Source organism: Athene noctua, chromosome 13 (assembly GCF_965140245.1).
Source record: "Athene noctua chromosome 13, bAthNoc1.hap1.1, whole genome shotgun sequence".
NCBI classification, from domain to species: Eukaryota; Metazoa; Chordata; class Aves; order Strigiformes; family Strigidae; genus Athene; species Athene noctua.
The window spans coordinates 9,365,659-9,386,002 of NC_134049.1; the positions used below are offsets into that span (position 1 = coordinate 9,365,659).

General features: G+C 39.5%; 1 protein-coding gene across 9 annotated transcripts in view; it reads left to right on the plus strand.

The window, feature by feature from the left end:
- CHD2 (chromodomain helicase DNA binding protein 2) overlaps positions 1-20,344 on the plus strand; it is an 89,602-nt gene that overhangs the window by 22,639 nt on the left and 46,619 nt on the right. For 7 of the 9 annotated variants that reach the window (XM_074916668.1, XM_074916667.1, XM_074916669.1 and 4 more), the window contains 3 exons: positions 2,390-2,450; positions 7,989-11,153; positions 11,488-11,621. In XM_074916668.1, the coding sequence (XP_074772769.1) occupies positions 11,560-11,621 (62 nt within the window). In that variant the 5' untranslated portion in view covers positions 2,390-2,450; positions 7,989-11,153; positions 11,488-11,559. Of the gene's footprint in view, positions 1-2,389; positions 2,451-7,988; positions 11,622-20,344 lie in introns of all 9 variants that reach the window. The other 2 variants (XM_074916666.1, XM_074916665.1) reach the window with 2 other exon arrangements.

Below are 20,344 nucleotides of genomic sequence, written 5' to 3' on the forward strand. Positions count from 1 at the left end.
ACAAAGCCATGTTAAGTATTCTCATAGAATTAATTTGTAGCATTGGCAGCTTATATAGAAAAACATTGGTGTGGTTGCCAAAATACTTCCTTAATTTATCCTAAGAAATAATCTGGTGTCAGGTAAATAGCTTTAAAGTGCCTTACCTCACTCATGCTGTAAAAGGAGATACGTTTTCCTGATTCTTGGAGCTAGCAGTGCCAGTCTTTTGGTGAAGGAGTCATGGACCTATGATGCGAGGCATGTTTTATGTGGCTTAGGCCATACTGTGCTTATGACACCTCATTCTAGAATTTAAAAATAAATATAAGCCACAGCTACAAGACTACCTAAAAAATATTAAATCCATGTTTATTTTTAAATAGGGAATGAATTTTTTTAATCACATGAGGGCTACAACAATTACTGTGAGTAGTCTGATTAAAAGATTTTTAGTTTGACATTTATTAATGTGAAATAGGAAATACAGGTGTTCATCTGAAAGTCTAATTTTTTTCAGCTGAAACTTGTATTTACTAGCTCTAGTTCATGGCTCTTGGCATAAACCTTCAGCTTTTCTGATGCAGTCTGTAGTTTGGGAGTGAATGTGTTTGGGATATTAAAATTCAAAACCTCAGAACAGTGGTATATTTTATAATGGTGGAAAAATGATTATTTGGGTGGTCATACGAATGAAATGTACTGTGTTGCTAACATCTTGGTACTGTTTTTACAAAACTCAATTATTTGGTTCATCTCTTCACTTCAGAGTAGAGAAGTTTCATTACTACTAAGTGATACCACCCTGTCAAATACTACATTGCTTTTGCAAAATCTTGCTGAGAGTAGAATGTGCTCTGGTTGAATGAGTAACTTTCTCAGTAGAGGAAGCTGTTCCTCTGTGGTGATACAAAGTCATATCAAGTATTCTCATGAAAGTTTCTGTGAAATTACCATAACTGGATACTAACTCTAGAATTAAAGAAAACAGGGATGAACTTGAATGCAGATGATGTATGTTTAGCTGTGCTGTAAATTATTAAAAGTAGCTGGGAGCTGTAAATTGAAAATCTTTCAGTCATTAACTTTACCTAGTCTTCATACATTAGACTGTAGTTTCTAAGTGGCTTATTTTGAGTGAAATGGTACATATAAGACAGAAAACGATTTAAAGGGCGTAAGTAAACCTCTTTACCTAGTTCATTTCTCATGCTTTGCATGACTGATAGATGCCTCTTGGATGATCAAAGTGCAGCAGCCATGTTGTGTTTCTTCTATGAAGTGCCCATCCACCATTTTAGAATTACTTCAGTTTTGTTCTTCCATTTAATAGCAGCTGTGGATCACACCTAAATCCATGTTTTAAACCTCTAAATTTCATGTTCATTTGGATATTCTACATGTTTGTGCCAGTTTACTAATGTAACTTTTTATCATTTCCCCTGTCTAAAGGGATCTTTTTCCATATTAATCATTTCAAGTAAATTATATCAACAAAGAAACTACAATTCTGTCATCAAAGCTTACTTTCTACACATCTGAGTAACTATGAATGTGAAGAGAATTTAGAAAATTGTAGAAAAATATGCACAGTATGCTATCACTGAATAGGTTCATTAATTTTTACATATTTAGGGTTATATTCCAATATAAGTAGATCCTGAGAGATCACAAGAAAAGCAGTTTGCTTGTCCATGTTAGGTGGATAACTTGTATGGCTCATGATAGTGGATGGCTTGAATCAGTTGAAATTTGTAGGGGAAAAAAAGGAGGGTTCATGACTTGTTTTAGAGTTTTAGGTCTTACTTTAATCTTACCTCTGCTTAAGGAGATTTTGATTAAATGTTTATTGATGTGGATTGCCAGTAAGTGTTTTCAAAGTCAAGTTCTCAAATTTGGACCTTGCCCATACATGGATAACTTTGAGATACAGAGTAGATAATCTGTTCTGTATCAGTGTGTTAAATAATTCACTGCATCTAGCTGATGTGACCTCTCGGTAAAATGAGTATTTTACATATTTTTATGTGAAGGACAGATCATTTAGTAGACATAGTTCTATTTGATGCCCAATTGATCTTTCCAAAAATTTCAAAAAAAGATTTTTTGTTGCTGTTGCTTTTTTCCAAGGGATTTGTCTACAGGATTGTGTCTGAATTTCTTGTGTGGTTTGCCCAGGTTCTTCAATAGCAGGTTGCCTAGTGATACTTCATTTTTTTTTTTTATAAAAATCTTTTGTACTGTATGCTGTGATCTGCTGAAAATGGGTGTTTTTTTCATGTGAGGATAGGGTTTTTGTAATACTCCTGGGCTAGTGCTCTGGGTTCTTCTAGATCCTTAAGTGTTTTGTGGGTATTTTAGTTTTGTTTTTTTTTTAATTTAAGTGTTTAATATATCATTTTCCCTACAGATGTGTTGAGGAATTGATTTACTCACTGTAAGCAAAATAACTGCTCTTGGTTGAAGCACTGGTAAGTTATTATTCCTAATAACATTTACTTTTTAGCTTTAAACCACCCACCACCACCCCCAACAGATATGGCTATAATGTTTAACTTACTGAAGTTTTTGGCTGAATACATTCTGAAGTTCCTTACAGTGTGTCTGTGTGTGCGTGTGTGTTTCTAGAAGGCTCAGAAGGACCACAGGATCATTCTTGCTGGGCTCGTAGGAAATGAAGCTATACTTGGATAGTACTCTCAACCTGTTTTGCTGGAGAACAGTTTTCATACCTAATTGTAGTTCTTTGATCTTCTCCTTCTGTGATTTGACTCCATATTTTGTTGACAACTATTAAATTGTAAATTTGCTTGTTCAGAAGGGTTTGGTACACAAATACTTGTCTCTGTAGAGAAGTACTACACATAATTTGGATACCAAATGGTGTGGAACGTATCATAGCAGGACAAACTTGTCCTACCAGCATTTCATGTTGTCCTTTTATGCTTCTGTCAGGATGAGTGAGAGTCTTTGAGCAGATAGTGAATGTCATATGTTCTGTGACTGTTCTGTTTCTGTTCCTCATTCATAAAGCTTCAGCTTTGAAGAACATGGTATGTAATGCTGATACAGTTTCCTGTATTAAACTGCTAGCTGATAGACTTCATTTAGGAATCATTCCTCATGTAGTCAAAAGGCAAAATTGGCAGTCTTGATTAGAAAAATTCATTCAGTTCTGTACTGGATGAATATGGGGACAGGGTTTTCTCCCAGTTTCCTTAACTAAAAGCAGTTTGGTCTTGATGACCTTTTGCTGTGTCTGGCACATTCTGTGACTCTTGGGAGTGGTGTCTGAAAAGACCCAAGTCCTTTTGTCTTCCTGTCTGCTTAAAATTCAGACTCCTTGATTCTACATTTTTAACTAGGACATCCATTGCATTTTGTATACATGAATTAACTTTTTTTTTTCAGTGGGAAGCTCTATTCCTGTAGAACTATGCTTTGGATTATCTGCTTTTCTTTAAAAGAGACAGTTTCTTGGAGACAGTTCTTTCAGTACGACATGCTACCTGATTGAGTAATGTCTGTCTTAGAGTGCAGACAGCTTGAGAAAATGTTGTTCCAAGATGCAAATATTCTCTCCTTTCAGTGGATAGATGATAGTGATTTTTCACTGTCCAGTGACGATGTATGTTAGCAGAGACCTTCAGCAAGCAACCATGCTTGCCTTGAACAAACTGCCATCAATGCTAGCTCAGGTACTAGAAAAGCAGCCACTCCCTCTTTGTATTCCAAAGTCCCATGCTTGCTTCTGATCTGCTCACGTGATGTGGAGACTAATGTAGAGCTCTTCCAAAAGGAGAAAGCAGTTTGTGGGGATAAGGTGCCAGCTTTGCTAGGCCATGTTACCATGGCCTTGTGCTGCTTTTAGGTACGATTCATTTTGAACCAATTTTATCACTGAGTTTTCAGTCATGAAGCAAAACACAATTCAGGAACTTTGAGGAATTCAGTTCTTACTGGGCATACATGTGCTCAGTTTTGGTGATCTCTGATTAGGGTTTCATTTCTTCTACTACAGTGTTCTGTAAGTTTTATTCTTTCAGAAGTCTTAAGCTACTTTTTACACTGCAGGTATGTGTAGAACAGCATATTTCTTGCTATGCTAGAAGTAAATGTTACTCCTTCCAACTGTTCCTTTCTTCCTATGCTGTCCAATGTTGCCTTTTTCCCCAGTCACCTGCTGTAATTTCTAAACATGTGACTCGTTTCATTTTTATATTAATTTTCATCTGTCTCCTACCTCTTTCTGTGAGCATTTTTTCTGTTTTTTTCTCATTGGATTGTAAGTTAGCTGTTGTCAGATCTAGCTTCTTCTTGAGCAGGAATTTGGCTTTTCAATTGCGCACAGAGTAATGCTTCTTTTCTGTTTTATAATCCTTACCTAAAGCAAGGAGTGAATGTGAAATTCTATTTGACTTAAAGAAACAGATGCCTTTAGAAGAAGTTGCTTCAAAATGCATTTGTAATCACATCCTAATGTATGGATCTTGAAAGATCTAGTATTACCCTCTGTGGTTAACATAGGTAATGTTTAATTGAAGCACCAATTTATTTTTTTTTAGTAGAAAGGGGAAGATACTTGAAAACACTAGGATCTTTATTGGAGTTGGCATAATTTGCTTAAGGCAATAAAATTTATTATTTAAAAATAGTACCTGCAAAAGAGTGCATTTGTAATTAAAGTCACATCTTACCCGAAATTAATTTCTAAATCAGAGAAACATGGCAAACAGCCTTTCTTGGCCAAAAATACCTGTTAATACATGAATTGTGCTTTTACTGCTGTGCTTACTTGAACATCTAATAGCAGTGAAAGCAGACTTAGGACTGTCTAGATTACTTAGTGACTTTAGGGAGACTGAACAGGATATTCGGAGATTGAACAGAAGTTACGGACTTTAGATGTCAATAAAGGGCATGTCTGCTTTTTCCTCTAGTGTAAAAGTTACCAGAGGATGTGTCTTTGAGAATAAAATCTTTCTTTAATGAACTTCGAAGTGTAGAACTTCAGGTTTGGTTTGCTCAGAACCTTATTCTGTCCATTCAGCTCCCTCTGTTGGAGTGAATTCCCTTTACTAGCAGTATGTCACCTCATTTTTAAGTTTAAGCTTCAGAGTGTGAGAAATTTCACTCTGGAAAACTTTGTAGATGTGTCTTATGCACTTGCTCTGATGCATGGGTGTTTTACACATTGTTACTGGCCTTCAGTCTCATGCTTAAATACAAGGGTTCAGTAGACATGAAGTTGCTGAGGCCATGGTTTTGGCCATAAGGGTTGTCTTTAATTGCTGTGGTCTCTTAATAGGTAGAGCAACAAATAATTACAAAAAACTGAAGAGAAAAACCTTTGTAAACTCAGATGTTTTAAAACTTTTTCCTTAAACCTTTAGATATGGTTGTGAATGGTTTCTGTCCGCTGATTCGGAGTGTCATTATGTTACCAGAGATTTGAAGGAAACTTTGAAAGTATTACATGACTACCCAGGTCCCTTACTTATCACAACCAAAATACTGTATTTGGAAACAAATACAGTAAATTATAGATAATAGAAACGTGGAAAATGAGATGATGCCTAACTGATGTTGCAGAATGGATGAAATAGGCAATTAAAAAAATTGGACTGTTCAGTGTCTTACGTGTAGGATCACTGCATATATTTTGGTGGAGGAAGTGTGTTTTGCAACATCATTGAAATTTCTTAGTAAAATGTGCCTTTATTCATAAGTAAACAAATGCTGTGAAATCTTGTAAAGCAGATGTAGATTTCACATGAAAAAGTGTGCAGATGGCTATTAATATTTTGGCCATTATTGTGGCATCTTTTTGATGTATGAATAACTTCAGAACAAGGGCTGTTGTAGCATGTTCGTAGTTGTTATATGTCATCAGTTCCGTTTACTGCTAATTATTTTACAAGGTCAAGAGTTTAAAATGAATGTGGGGTTACTTGCGGAGTTTTTGGTACAACCAAATGTAGGTGAACCTGGTAGGGAAACTTGCCCTTAAATTGGTTTTGGCAGATCTCATTAGTGTCTTAAGGCAACAGGCTAACCCAACTAAAAAGGGCCTTTCAAGGTTGACTAATATGTGACTAAATTATATTTTTGAGAGGTGGGGAAAGCTGATGCCAGTAATTAAATTTCGTTATGTAAAGCTTCTTACAATAACTATAAACATTATTTTAACAGTCATATTTATGGGGTTCCCACTGTGCTCAAGTTAGTACTTCTGAATATTTGATTGTGACAATAATGGACAACTTTGTGATGGTTTGTTTTTCATGTTTTGGTACCTTGTTCAAAGCATTAGCATTAAAAATTATTCAAAGTTCTAAATTATCTTCAAATGCCTAAATGGATTTGAAATTAGGCTAGTATACCAATAAGAACTAAAAAAAACCCCTAACCCCAAAACAACCCCCCAAACCTGTTTATTCAGTTTAGCATGGGGGGGAAAAATATTTCAAAATATCTGATTCCTGGATTAGCTGGGGAAGAGTAGAATTCTTGAAACAAAGAATTTTCTGCAAACTTGAGTGTTCAATTTCTGGTTCTGGAAATGAAGATCGTGTGGTTGAATGCTGTACAACTATGCATGTTGCACAATGCAAAGTGAATTACCAAATCCCGTGTTCCACTCCTCTGTGCTGTGCTCCTTTTCCATTGTATTTAAAACAAGGAAGTCTGTAGAGGAATATAGAACAGGACATACGGGCAGTTGTGGAAGTCTCTGAGGCTTGTTGCACCGGTTCCATTGCTCTTTGCTCTAACTGGTTATTTTGAAATGAGAATGGGGAAACTGGAATGATGAGACAGAGACCACTAGATGGCTCCACTGATTTTTGCTGTACTGTGGGCAATTTCTGCACCACTTGTGAGAATCTTCCCAGGATTATCAGGGGAACAACATAGTGGTGGAGTTGGCTTTGAGTAAAATGTGGTTAAGGCTGTACACATTCAAAAGGATAAGTTGTCGTTAGAGTGCAGATACTCAAAATCACAAAGATATTTTAAAACTTCTTTTCTATGTCAGTCTCTTCTGCAGTTAGCATTGGCTTTAGAATTATGTTCTTAACACTTAGTAACTTCCTGTACCTGATTTTTGCACGGTAGGAGGAGCTGTGGTGGGGTTTTTTAAGTACATGAGCTTATTCTCTTGAAAGAAAATGTGAAGATGGGGATGTTTGGTTTGTGTTTTTCCACGTGGAAGTCATTGATAGTTTGATTTGTCACTCACCCGTGGACTTGGTCACTGTTGTAGGAAGAGTAAAGTTGGAATATGGATCAGGAGTAGTACAGAGGTCTTGCTAAAGTCAACTAGTGTAACTTTTTACCATTTTCATCTGACTTCTGACACATCCTTTCCCACCAGTAACTAAACCAGTCATTCTGTTTACGTGTGTGTTTGCTGTTGCACTGTATGTCTTTCATGAACTGGAAAACTGGGTTAAGATGGTGCAATTGTCTTGTCCCCGGCCACCATCTCTATAGAGGAAACCAGTTTTCATGCCTATTACATTGGCTCTGATGGATCTATGCCTTTGAAGAAAGGAGCATGGACAGTAGTTAAAAAAATTTGCTTACTGTAATAAACTTGGTTTCCCACTAAGCTTTAGTAGATGGTTTTCCACTCTGCTTTAGTAGATGGGTCAGTCCAATAAAGATGGTTGCCAGAGCAAATATCTCAGATTTCCCACTATTGATTTCTCTAGTGTTTTAACACTATGGAGAAATTTCAAACTGAATTTATGGAGCCTGGAAGGGTTCTTGAACTTCTGATCATTCCTCCCCTACTTCTTTATAGTTTTGGTTAAAGTTTATATTTTTGACTCTTGAACTGATGATTTGACATTGTTCATGATAAAAGTAGATGTTCTGGAATGTGTGATACAGAATGAAGCATCAGTTATATGTTTAAACTCTCCTTAAGGTACAGTAGTTTAATGTCTTAGTTTAAAGATATGATCTGTATTCCAACAGCATTTTTCTTTTAATTTTCCATAAAGAATCCAATCAGATGAAGCGTGTCAAAAGGAGTCTACGAATGAGACACCAAGATGGCAGTTCCACTGTTGATTGAGAGGTTGAGGAAATGGACTAATGCATGAGTGCTGTGATATGTCTGTCCAAGAAAAGGATGTTAAAACGTGGATTCTCGTGTTATTAAACCAGAGAAGATCTGGGTTGGGATCATCCTATCAAAATGGACTTTGCATTTGAATTAGGGGACCATATCAGTGACTGTCCAGTGATGGATCTGTTTGAGAACTGGGTGGCAAAATTTTACTCTCGGGTTGTGCATGCATAACAGGCAAATTTCATTTGGTAAGAGATCTGTTGCTGTCCCTTTGGAGAAAATGTAATGTTTTTTTTAAGTGTCTTAATAAAAGGTTTTGGTTTCTTTCACACTTTGTGTTTGTCCTTTCTGGCTGAATATTTATTTTTTTTTCATTGTGTTGATATTGAAGTGGGTTTTTGGTTGCTATTAAAGTGAGAAATATTTTAGTTGCTAAGTACTAAAGGAAAGGTAAAATTTTGTGCTATAGTTGATTTAAAATGTGGTTTTCATTTGCAAATTATGTTCACTTTGCCATGACTTCCAATGAATTTTTATTCGCTGGTTTGTTCATTCAGGTGCTTATGTTAGGGGGTTTTAGTACTTGGCCTATTGTCAGAGTACTTCTGCTGAACTTTCTGAAGTTATTTTAAGATGGAATTGATACCAATTGAAGGCTGGGCAAATATGACAATAAAGGAGTACTTGAATGTTTTGTCTTAACATTTTTAGGTATGCTTCTTTGATTGTATATGGGTACAGAAACTTTTCAACAGATTTTCTGGATGATATACTTCCTGAACAGTCTATTCAGTCTTAAAATTGTTCTGTACAAGTGTCCAATCTACTTCACTGCTGTTTAATGTAGACTTAGGTACACGATCCTGTACCATGTATTTGATGAGAAATAATGGAGTTGGTTTTGATATTGCTACAGATGACATGTTAACCTTTACAAAATAATTTAAAAATGGTTCTAATGGTCAAAAAAACAATTTTCTTTCAAGTTTCTTGTGGATCAAATAGTTAAACTGTAGCCACCTTCCTGTGTAGGTTTCACCTGAAACTCAGTTGTCTTTGTTTTGTGCTGGAGGGCCAAGTTGACAAACCTGGTACTGACATAACTTAGGTGTTTTCTTTTAAAAACACAAACAAAACTCCACTGTGTGTTTAACCATTTGGTTTGCTCAGACTTCTTTGTAAATATCCATTTTTGCCGTGATGAATTGTTCATACTTGTTTAATCCAGCCATTTTGATGATACATGCTTGCTCAAGTTTGGTTTTTCCATGTGTTATATGGTGTTGGATACTGGGACCAACCTACAGGGATCCCCATCCAGATGAGTGGATTTCCTTGGTGTTACCCAAGATTGCTTGGAATGGTCTTGCATTGTGTTTTTAGTTCTTGTAGTTAAGGTGCAGGGGTCTTTTGTAGATAATCAATAAGGTGAAATTCTTTAAAATGGACAGTGGCAAGAGAGCATTCCTACTCAAACCCCTTCATGTGGAAAGATGATGGGTTGGTGGAGGATGTGAATGGCAAGTGTGTGGAGGAGTTGGCAGGGACTATCTTGATTCTACTGGTAGAAGTTGATGTTTTCATGCTGTTGGGGTGCCATGCCATGGATGTCCTCATAGAAACCCGTTAGCCCCTTCCCTCCCAGAGTCCCCCAGTGTCTGATTTCACTGTCTTGTTCTGATGCTTTTGAATATGACAGATGTCCTTGCACTTTAAGGAGTCTGTTGCTTGTGGGAAGACAACTGGTAGTTGGAATACAAGTGGCTAGGGGATGCTTGGATCTCCTCCATTTCCTATGGGATACATCCCCTCGCTACTAGGATGTTGTACTTGAGATGGTGCTTGGTGTCCAGTTCTACAGCTTGGCTATTAGATGGCTTTAAAATGCATTTGTTGTGTTAAAATCTGTTAATGAGCATTAATGGGTTAAGAAAGTGAATTAGAAATAACCCTTTTAATGGTGTCAGACTTATTTTACAGTAGTGCCTTGGCATAACTGATGAAAATTGTGTTGCTGTTGGATTTTTGTTGTTGGGGAAAACCACTAGGGAGGCGCTGTCGAGCTGGAGGGGGTTCTCAGCAATGTGGGGCTTTCCTGGGAGCGTGTGATGCTCTTGTCCCAAGTTTTAAGTGCAAGTGTTGGGTGACAAATGGTGGAGCTATTGTCTGGGGATACTGCCACTGAATTGAAAAAAAGTTACCCCTCGGGTGGGGTGAGCCCCAAGGTGGGTTGTTGCTGGCTGCATGGCTGTTAGCTCCACTTCCATTCTTTCAAAATGGCTTGCAACAGCACCACTTCCTGTCCAGGGAGGAAGTAATTTTAGCCCAGGCACTGAAATATTTAGCAAATCTTTAAAACAAAAGGCACAAATTCCATTTCTTTCTGGTTTCAAAAGGGTGCCTGAGCCACATGGGGTTAAGGTGCCCCTTCAGCTGGGGTAGTTGGAGGAAGCCAGGGCTCTGGGGGTAGCAGGCACCCTTTAGGTGGAGGCTATCTCTTTTTTTGGTAGAAATGAAGGGGTGGGTCTATGGTACATCACCTGAGTTGTGGGGTAAATGTAGAGAGTGTCAATCAAAGGCAGAGCTCAGAGCTGGGAAGGAGCTCTAGATGGCGGCTGTGCCTTAGAGAGAGCGCGCTCAGCTCCGTGCCTTCCCCAACACTTTACGCAACTTTCCCTAACTTTCGGGCAGCCTCAGGGGGCCCCCACAGCCCCTTGCCTCTCCTAGGCACTAATCGGGGGCCGAGCAGACCTTTTTCGGGCAGAAAAGCAGCTTTTGAGGGCTCCCTTTTCGTGCCTTGCTGGAAAGAAGAAGCCGTGGAGAGAGCCCAGGTCGTTGTTTTTCCAGCTTAGAAGCCATGGCGTACCTCCATTTTTGTGCGCTCTCCTAATGAGCTTTTTCCCCCGGACATTTTTGTACTAATTATCGCTTCTTTTGCTTTATCGGCATCATATTTTTGGGATTAGAATATATATTTTTTTTCATTCTCTGAAATTCGTATTTTATCATTATAACTCTAAATATTTTGGATCTAATGTTTTTCCACTACCCGAAACTAATATCGACTTGGTCCTGGCGGCGGTGCATGGATCAGGTAGGTGAGCAATTAATAATAATAATTTTTAGATTTCTGCCGTTTTGAGTACTTTGATTTTCGACCGATTTGAGCTGTATTGGGATGACGCAATAAGATACAGAGATTATTTGCATCCAGTGTTACTTTGGGAAAGTTTGCAGGATGCTCCTCTACTGTGTTTATTCTCGGATTTTTCTTTTAAAAACGATTATTTGTTTAAATCTCCGTTTTGCCGTGTTGATCAGTGTTGTGTATTGTTATAACAATATCATTGCAGCGTCAGGACTTTGTTCCTGATAATGAAAGCCAGTGAAACGAACTGGGACCTTACCTTTCTTTCAACTTTTGACAGTAAATACCTGGGCACAGGACTTCAAAGCAAACAGACACCCCTGACCCCCTCTTAATATTTAAGAATAAAAAGATGATGAGAAATAAGGACAAAAGCCAAGGAGAGGAGGGTTCAGTCCACAGCAATGCATCGAGGTATGATCTATCAACTTACTTTTTTTTTTTTTTGTAAAACCTGTGAATACCCCGTTTACTTTGACAGCCTTGGGTTACTGTCAGTGCTTAATACAAAACATTTTATTGATTTTGCTTCCTTTTTAAGGAATGACCTTGAGATTGTTAGCATGCCACACCCTAATTTTTTTGGTAGCAATTTCTGAAAGTTGTGTTGTGACTTAAGGGCCCATGTCATAGTCAAAAGGTACTGTACCTTTATTCAGGGGAGCCCTTTCCTCTGTATTATGTTTTTCCAGCTTTTGAATTTCAGTTTTTAGGTTTTTTGTGCTGTGAAAAATGACCTTGTCGGTTTAGCCATTGCTGCATTGCACCATTTTACATACAAGGCAAATTTTTCTTTGAAGAATCTCAGAAGTCTAAACTTTAACTGAGGGCCATACAGAAGCCTGGTGTAGTAGTAAATTATAGTAAATAGGTACAAGAAAAAGTTACATGAATGAAAAAAACCTCATTTTAAAATATAAACTGGAAAGTGCCTGTTTGTCTGATACCCCTTACCTCAAATTTTATTTGAGGTTGTAGAACTTTGATACTGTTTAGGTATTTTAGAACATTTTTATACAATTTAACCAGACTTTCTCCTGCTGGTGATAGTATTTCATATTATAAAATATACACTGGGACTGTTAACAAGAGGCTCCAAATGCTTTGCTTATTTGTTTAATGTATTTTTGCTCAGAGTGTTTTTATTTACTTTTGTTGAATAATGAGATTCTTTACAGATTTTTATAAACTTAACCTTGATGTGGGAAAAGTATGAAATACTGGAAATGTCTGTTTGCTAGGAATGCAGAAGTATAATTACTGAATTGCTGATTTTGTATTTTAAGAGTCGGCTTTTTTGAAAATTGGAAATTAAACTGCATTTTTGTTTTCTAGTTTGTAAATAACACTTGAGTTTTGCATTTTGTTAATTTTAATTGAATCGTGGCCTGTTTATTTTTCTCTGGTGTTGTCTTCAGTAATTTTTAACCAACATTAATAAAAAAGAATTCTGAACTGTCTGTATCACACGTGCCCTATGTGATGTTTGCAGGTGTTTGAATAGTATTCTTGATGTCCAGTATTTAACCTACCTTAAACACACAAACTTGAAATAGTGTGGGAATATATATATAAAATCAAATTACTGTAACCTTTTAACATAAACTTGGATGGTATTCTGGATGTATTAAAATTGCAGTCAATTTTAAAATCCTGATATGGGTAAGTTTGTTTAATTTGAAATTATTATTAACTAAATTAGCCTCAGGGACTGTTGAAGCATTGCATACAGCACCAATACAGAGTTTTAATAATAATGCAGTTTAAAAACACATCAGACTCTCACACCATTCTATCTTTATAATACTGTAAATACTGCACACAAAATACTGCCTCAGTTTTTTAAAAAAAATACTTATGATTCAGCTTATTTAAGTCTTTATGATTTTTTTTTTACAGTGTAGATAATCAGCAAAAGCAATAATAAGTATAATTTGTTCAGATAATTTAAATTAAGGTATTTTACCGGTGTTAGAAACATGCTGAATAGTAGATTAAATTGGAGACATCTCACAGGAGTTCCACAGAAAAGACGACCTTTGGGTTTTTTGACCTTAGGGGTGTTATATTTGCATAGTGTCTCATGTGTGCTTTTGCTGTTTTCACTGAAAGGTTATTTATCATAATTGATCAATTTACATGTAACACCTGTTGTGTGAGGTTACCCTTCTCCCCCTTCACAATTTTTTCTCAGAATAAACCTGCTGTGGGTAACATCCACTCACCTGAAGTGTGGGAACAATTGAGCACAGGATATTTGTAAGTGAGCCTTGTTGAGCTTATTTTTGAGCTGTGAGTCAGCTGAATGTCGTAAAATGGGCTTTACTTCCTGAGGTTGACTTGAAGTTGTAGGGGAAATGATTTCTAGGAAGTGAAGCCACCACTTTGCTTTACTGTAGCCCAGAAATGCACTGATGTCTGCACTTCACATGCTGCTGGCCAGCTTCCTTCCCAGTTGTGAGACCAGCTCGGCATCTGTGGAAATATGTGAAGTCCTGTTACATAAACCGTGGTGGGAGGCCTGGGTGATGGAGACTGGTGGAAAAAGTAGGTATGGCTGGTGCCATTCACCTGGGCTGGAGAAACAAAAATGCTGGACTAGAGAAAGGTGATAAAGCAGAAGAAAATACAATTCCTATACACCACCTTAGTGTCCTGACTGGGGGATATGTTTGGAATTGACTCCTGCCTTTCCAGTCCTACCAAAACACAAAGGCACATGCTGAATAAACAAAAATGCCTGAGAATTGTTCCCAGACAGATGCTTATTCTTGGGGAGGGAAACGGTGTTAACTCTTCACGGTTTGTAAGCTGAGGGCTGTACTTGGTGCTTTCCTAGATGAACAGCAACACCTGTCATTTGTGTATTGACAGTAAATCTTCCCAAACTTGAAGCTGATTGATTTCATGCAACTTTCTCCACCTAGGATAAAAGTTGGTAAGCTGCAGTTACTAACAACCACCACCTGCGTATCTGGGACTTATATTAAATAATTGAACAAAATCCTGGTGTGTTTTCTAGCATCTTCTGTGCTGCATTTTTGAAAGGCAGGTGGTATGAGAGGGTACATCCATGGTGCAGCCTTCAGAGGCGAGAGGCAGGCTGGGGTCCCCCTGACATCCAGAGTGAGTTTTGTAGAGGATAGCAAGTAACACACGATGGATATGTTGTTTCTCTGGTATCCCCTGGCCTGCGTCTGTAGCAGTTGCTCTTGCACCTCCTAAATACCCTTGTGTGTGAATGGTTTCTGCTACAGTAGCTGCAGGGCTGAACAAACCCTTGCATCTGTATCCAGCTCTTGGCTTCCCTAGCATTAAAACATTGGGTTTTGGGGGAGAAAAAAAAAAGGTTGGCAGTGGGTTAGATCTCAGCCTGTTTTTTGTTCGGAGAGCTGGAAGCCTGAGGTCTGAAATGGTGGTTTTTTTGCTCAGCAGCCACCTTACAGAGGCAGAGTGCTCTGCAGCGTGTGCTGCAGCCTTCACAGAGCAGAACACCCTTGTTTTTACGTGGCAGCCATTTTATGAAGATGTAGCTACATACGAAAGAGGATTGGGGGAGGAGGGAAACGAAGACGTTAAACAAAAACTGCCCTCCCTGGCTGCCGATGAAAGCAGAGGGCATCTCTTTGTTGTTTTGGTAGCGCTCGGGAAGCCCCGATTCCCCGCGAAAGGAGAGGGGAAGGCTGCACCGCCTGGCATTTTGGTGCGGGTCCAGTTCAGTCACAAAATGGCTGTTCCTTTGTGCCGCATAGCTGACAGACATACTGCATTGCACTGTGTGTACTCTAAAAACAGCAGGAAGTTGCTGGTGGGGAGTTCAAAGGCCATCTTGTGCTCGCTGGGGACGGGGATTGGCTGCGCTCGCTTGGTAACAGGCGGACGGTGGCGGCGGCTCATGCGGAGGCAGAGCTGTGCCTGCGCACCGTGGCTGCGCACCATGGCTGCGCACGCCGCACGGCCTCTCCCACGCCAGCCCCGGGCTCTGCTGGGATGTACTGGGCTGAACTGGGAGTGTGGCTGCCTTCCCTCGCTTCCTCTCATCTGGCGGGCGCGGGCTTTTATGATTTTTTTTCTTTTAATAGTGCAGGCTATTTTGAGAAGCAAGGGACTTGAAAAGGGAGTAGGGTTATTTTTGGTGTGGCGCTTTTCTTTTTTTCTTAAACTTCAAAAGGAATTGCAGAATATCGTAGTATTCCTGGAACGTCTGGCTTTTTTTTTTTTTTTATAGCATTATGGCTTTCAGCATCCTTTAAGTCACTACAACTCATTCTTGCTTTCAATATGCATTTTGCAACTGATTTTGAGCTGAGTGGAAACATTAAAACACATTTATTAAGACACCTTTAACTACCGGTTTCAAATTTTTGTCCAGGCTGACGGGTTATCTTTTAGCCGTTGTGGCCATCGTGTATGTACAGTCTGTCAGTTTCATTTGCACTGCTGGATTCTTTAAGGAGGATTTTTTTTTTCTCTTTTTCAAGCTTTAACCCTTCATGAAACTGTCCGGAGGCTTTTTTGAAAAGGGAAAATGCTTGATCAGTGTAGGGCACAAAAGGAATAATGTGCAGGGAATTCATATGAATAATGATGTAATCTGTGTGCAGCACAAAGGAGATTGTTCTTGTTTTGCTTTGTTACTTCTGTTTCACATTACCCTCTCAAAGGAAATGTCTCATCTAATTACGAATGCACAATTCTGAGACTTTCAACTTCTCTGTTTCCTGTTTCATGATTGCTGCCAGGAATGGATACAGTATATACAGCGCTATAAAAAAGGCTCACCAACTGCAAGAAGCTACATTTAGCTGCAATTTAATCTCTTTTGGATTGTTCTTTTTAGTTAAACATCTTTAATCAAATTTTATGTATTCTCTAAATGCATGAATGTTTTGCTGAACACAAAATGGAAGAATGGGAATAAAGAGCTCACCTGGTTAATTCTGTAACTCGGCAAAGATGCTTCTGTGGCACGCAGCATGAGCTGCTGCCGGGGCAGTGCTGTTCTTGTGTGCACGTGCACTCACGCATGCTCCCACACCCCTCCTGCCTAAATTTATTAGTGCCTTCAGCCAAGACAAGTTGATGTGGCAGAGATTGTAAGATTAGAGCCTGTTCCGCTTTCTGTTGGCTTGATGTTTCACCTGCTGTACTTTGAGGGCAACAGTTACCCTTATCTGCACCTTCCCCCATTTCCTTGACAGGCTGAAGCCAAACTCTCCCACGGTTCAGGGAGAAATAACATCGTGTTGCAGTGCCACGGGGTCATAGCCCAACTGCTCGTAGGGGATGGCACTTCTGAGAACACAGGATCTCACGTGTGTGTCTTGGGAGCACTGTGGCTGGCTGCATTTGGGCTACAATAACCTCATTTGCATTAAAACAAACACTTCCACTGTTAACTTTGTGTTAGAGCTTTGAGAGGGCTCGGAGGGGGAGGGCCAGGAAGGCAGTGATGTTTAATTTGAATCTCTACAACTCGGTATAGGGAGAAACCAGTTCCCATCTTAGTTTTCATGTTTTCACCCCTCGGAAGCTGTTCATATGATTAGCAGGTTACTGAGTTGCTAAGCCTGGCTCTGAGGAATTTTTATTCTGGCATGTCTCTTTATTCAGGCTTATCACTGCTAGTGTTAACGGAGCAGATGAGGATAGCAGTGGCAAATGTAGTGCAACTAGCCCTGTGGTTAAATGCCTGGGACTCTGAGCAGGAGTGTAGGGACTGAACATGACTTTTGAACTCAAGACAGCTAAACTAAACATACTTTGGGTCGTTTTGGCAGTTTATACTGAAATTGTGTCTCCTGATATATAACCTGGAGGTGTGTATATCCACTGTATCTTGTTTTGTATTGCAGACAACAGTTCCAGCAGGAATTGCAATGATAAATTAGACTTAAGTTCTGAAGATGGAGAAGCGCTTCTAAGTCTCCCATTGCCCCTAGCTGAAATCCAGCTCAGGAAGGTGTTGATAATGGATGGAGGAAGATTCTGTTCTGCATTATCTCTCCTCTCCTTCAAGGAAAATAAATACAAACAGCATGGCACTGGGGGAGGGGGGATGGTCTGGATTTCCATAATTAGATAAAAGCAGCCTTCTAGCAAAGGATGTACTGTTCCACTAACATTGTGTCTTACATAAATTTTTCTGGTGTGTTTTTATTAAAAGACGTGTGCTGAAATAACATTTGAAGATGCTCTTTCAACAGGTGGTGGTGTGCTTGTAAAGTCTGCCTTTATATCCTGTAAAGGATACTTGAAATGAAAGCAAAAATGACTAGATGAAAAATTCACATCTAGTGACTTGTAGTGAAGCCTTTGTAAGTCTGTCATACTGTTAATGCCTCCTTTTCTTGGAGCAGGGAGTGTCTTTTTGGATATAATAAGAAGTAAATTAATAAGTAGTAAAATGTTGGTGAGTCTTTCCAAATGTGCAGTAGCTCTTATTAGATCACTGCTTATGCAGCACCGCTGTTAAACTGTAGGTTTCAATATACAGCTTGCTTTATATTTATTTGTGGGCTGAGATAATCTACAGTGCAGTATATGCATTTTCCTGGTCTTGATTTCTAAGGTTAAAAAAATAAAGAAGTTTGAAAACAGTGATCTCAGATTCCCTTCTGGTCTTGTGTTGGTAACGCTCGCATGGCGTTTTGTCTTGGCAGGGCTTCTTTGGAGTGTGTTTGCCAAGCACCGGGTGCTTCACAATGCTTCATGGCTCACAAACCTTTACCCCGGCTATGAACAAGTGTGTTGCAATGTCAGGAATCCACTGACTCCAGAACATCTGGCTCCTTAGAAAAAACTTGTGTTGTAACTATTTCTGTTTCTTGCAAGTTTTATTGCTAGGTACAGATGACTTATAGAATTGCTACTATATTAATTATAGGAGTAATTTGCATCTCTTTCATGGAGAGGAACCTCTGCTCTTAACTACAGAGTTGTGAACTGGTTGAGAGCTTTGAATGCCATGTGCTATCAGTAAAACAGAGGCTTAATGATGAGCCTTAAATCTCTTGGTTAAAAACAGCTTTTAAAAGTCACTTGGAATAAAACCCTCAGGCCAGGTCAGGCTCCCCTCATCTGAACTGCAGGTCATCTGGAACCAGAAAGGAATTTGTACACCTTCGTGTTCTTATTAATGATTTTGGGTCCTAAATTTTTGTATTACTGCATTTCTTTAATCCGTTAGCTCTTAAAGGAAATTTGCAAACGTTATGGGAGAAAAACCCACTAGCCTTTCTGTACTAAGCCAAAACTGTGTGTGCACACTCCAGTCCCCCCTGCATCTACGTGTCCTTATAAAAAATGGGATGGAGCCTATGTGCAGAGTTCCCTTTGTGCTGCCACTGCCTTCAGCCTGGCTGTGTCCTGCTGTGACAAAGCAGAACCTGTGGTTGGGATGGCAGAGGGGCACAGCCACTTAACCCCTGCCTGCAGTCTTGGCCTTACAGGAAGGTCTGTGTCCCTGGGCTCCTTCCCTTGCGTGGGTGCGAGGAGGTTGGCAGTGGTGGGTGCTGCCGAGAGCCAGCCCGGGGCCTCCCACGAATGGTGGATGTGGAGCGCTGAAATGCTCCACTGCCTTCCCGGGGAGGGAGAGACGGGCCCTTTTCAAAACCCTGAGAACTGCAATTGTCCTTCCCCTTCTTTGTTAGGGAAGGGGCAGGATGCTGCCTTTGGAGATTCTCAATGGCACTCCTTAATCAAGCAGACAGGTTTTGATTCCTTTTGTCCCTCTGCTGCTTTTTTTTCTTCTTTTTTTTTTATTTTCCCACTAAACATCCCAAGCATTTTCAGCCTCTGGCTCAAAGATCAGAGAGTGAGCCAGCTCTCCTAATGATGAATGAACTGCTCGTTTTGCTCGCTTATGCAAGCATAATGTGGTGTCTTTGTAGTGTAGGAAAAAAAAAATGCTGCTTTTGGAAAATACTTGTCATTCAAGGTGGCCCAGTGTGCTTTACAGGGAGCTGCAGCAGAGTAGCCAGGGATATATTTAGCTCACTGGGTGCTCAGGATTACTTTGCCTTTGGCATTTGGGAGTCCTGTGCCGGGGCAAGCAGGGGTGATCTGAATGTGTGTGAACATTTCCCTGCCTCCTCCCCTTCCCCTCCTTTGAGCCAGGCTGGAAACCTGCACAATCCATTTCAGATGGTTATTTAGATAGGATACCTGCTGAGTGCTTAATTCCTCAGTTGTTACAGTAGCACGGTGCCTAGTGCTCTGTCAGTGTAATTAACACCCAGGCTCTGCAAGCAGGTTTTACAGCCACCTGTGGAAGAAGTGTCTATTCTCCATGGTAACTATTCTCATTTGCCTATTTAAGTAAAAAAAAAAAAAAAAAAAAGGTGCCCGGACAGAAAATGAGGTTGGAGAAATAGTTTTCTGTTTTTTGAAGGACGTTGGTTATCTGGCAGTGGCAACCCAGTAGCCTTGGAGTGTTTGTTGTGCCCCTTGAGTTGGCCAGATTATCTTGTGGGTATTCAGAGTTAAAAGATTTGCTTCTAAACAGTATGTAGAACCTGACTGTTTCGTATAGTCTAGTTTAAGTTCCTGCTTTAGGGCAGATCACTGTTAGGAATACATACTGCTCATGGGTACAGATAGCAGAGTAGCTATCTCTGGGATACTTTTCATCATCCACTCCCCCCTCCCTTTCCAGTTTGGCTGCAGGAAGTAAATTGGGAAAAGCTCTTACCCCAACTGACCATTCTCAATGCTTATCTCTCAGAAAATCTTTGCCTTGGGAGACAGGCAATCACTCCTTTTAACAGACTTTCAGAATAAAATAAAGGGAACCCAAAAAGCTATGAATGTATTTATCTTCAGTATCACAACGAGTGCTATTCAGTTAGCTTTCCTGCAAGCTCATGGTACTGTCTGTCAGGCCTTGGCTACGCTTACTATAGTGTTTACTCATGTTTTTTTTCCCAAGGCAAGGAATAGGTCCCCTGGAGTCATTAGTCCTCTGTGGTCCACGTATTATCATCCCCTCATTATCAAGTGTTATCCCCTCTTCAGCAGATGATCTGTAGCCAGAATCAGTCTGGTGTTTCTCCCTGATTGTTTAGCCAAGAGGTGAAATTTAACGTGGTTTGGTGCTTTTCTACAGCTACCATGTGACTTGGGTGCATGGGTCAGTA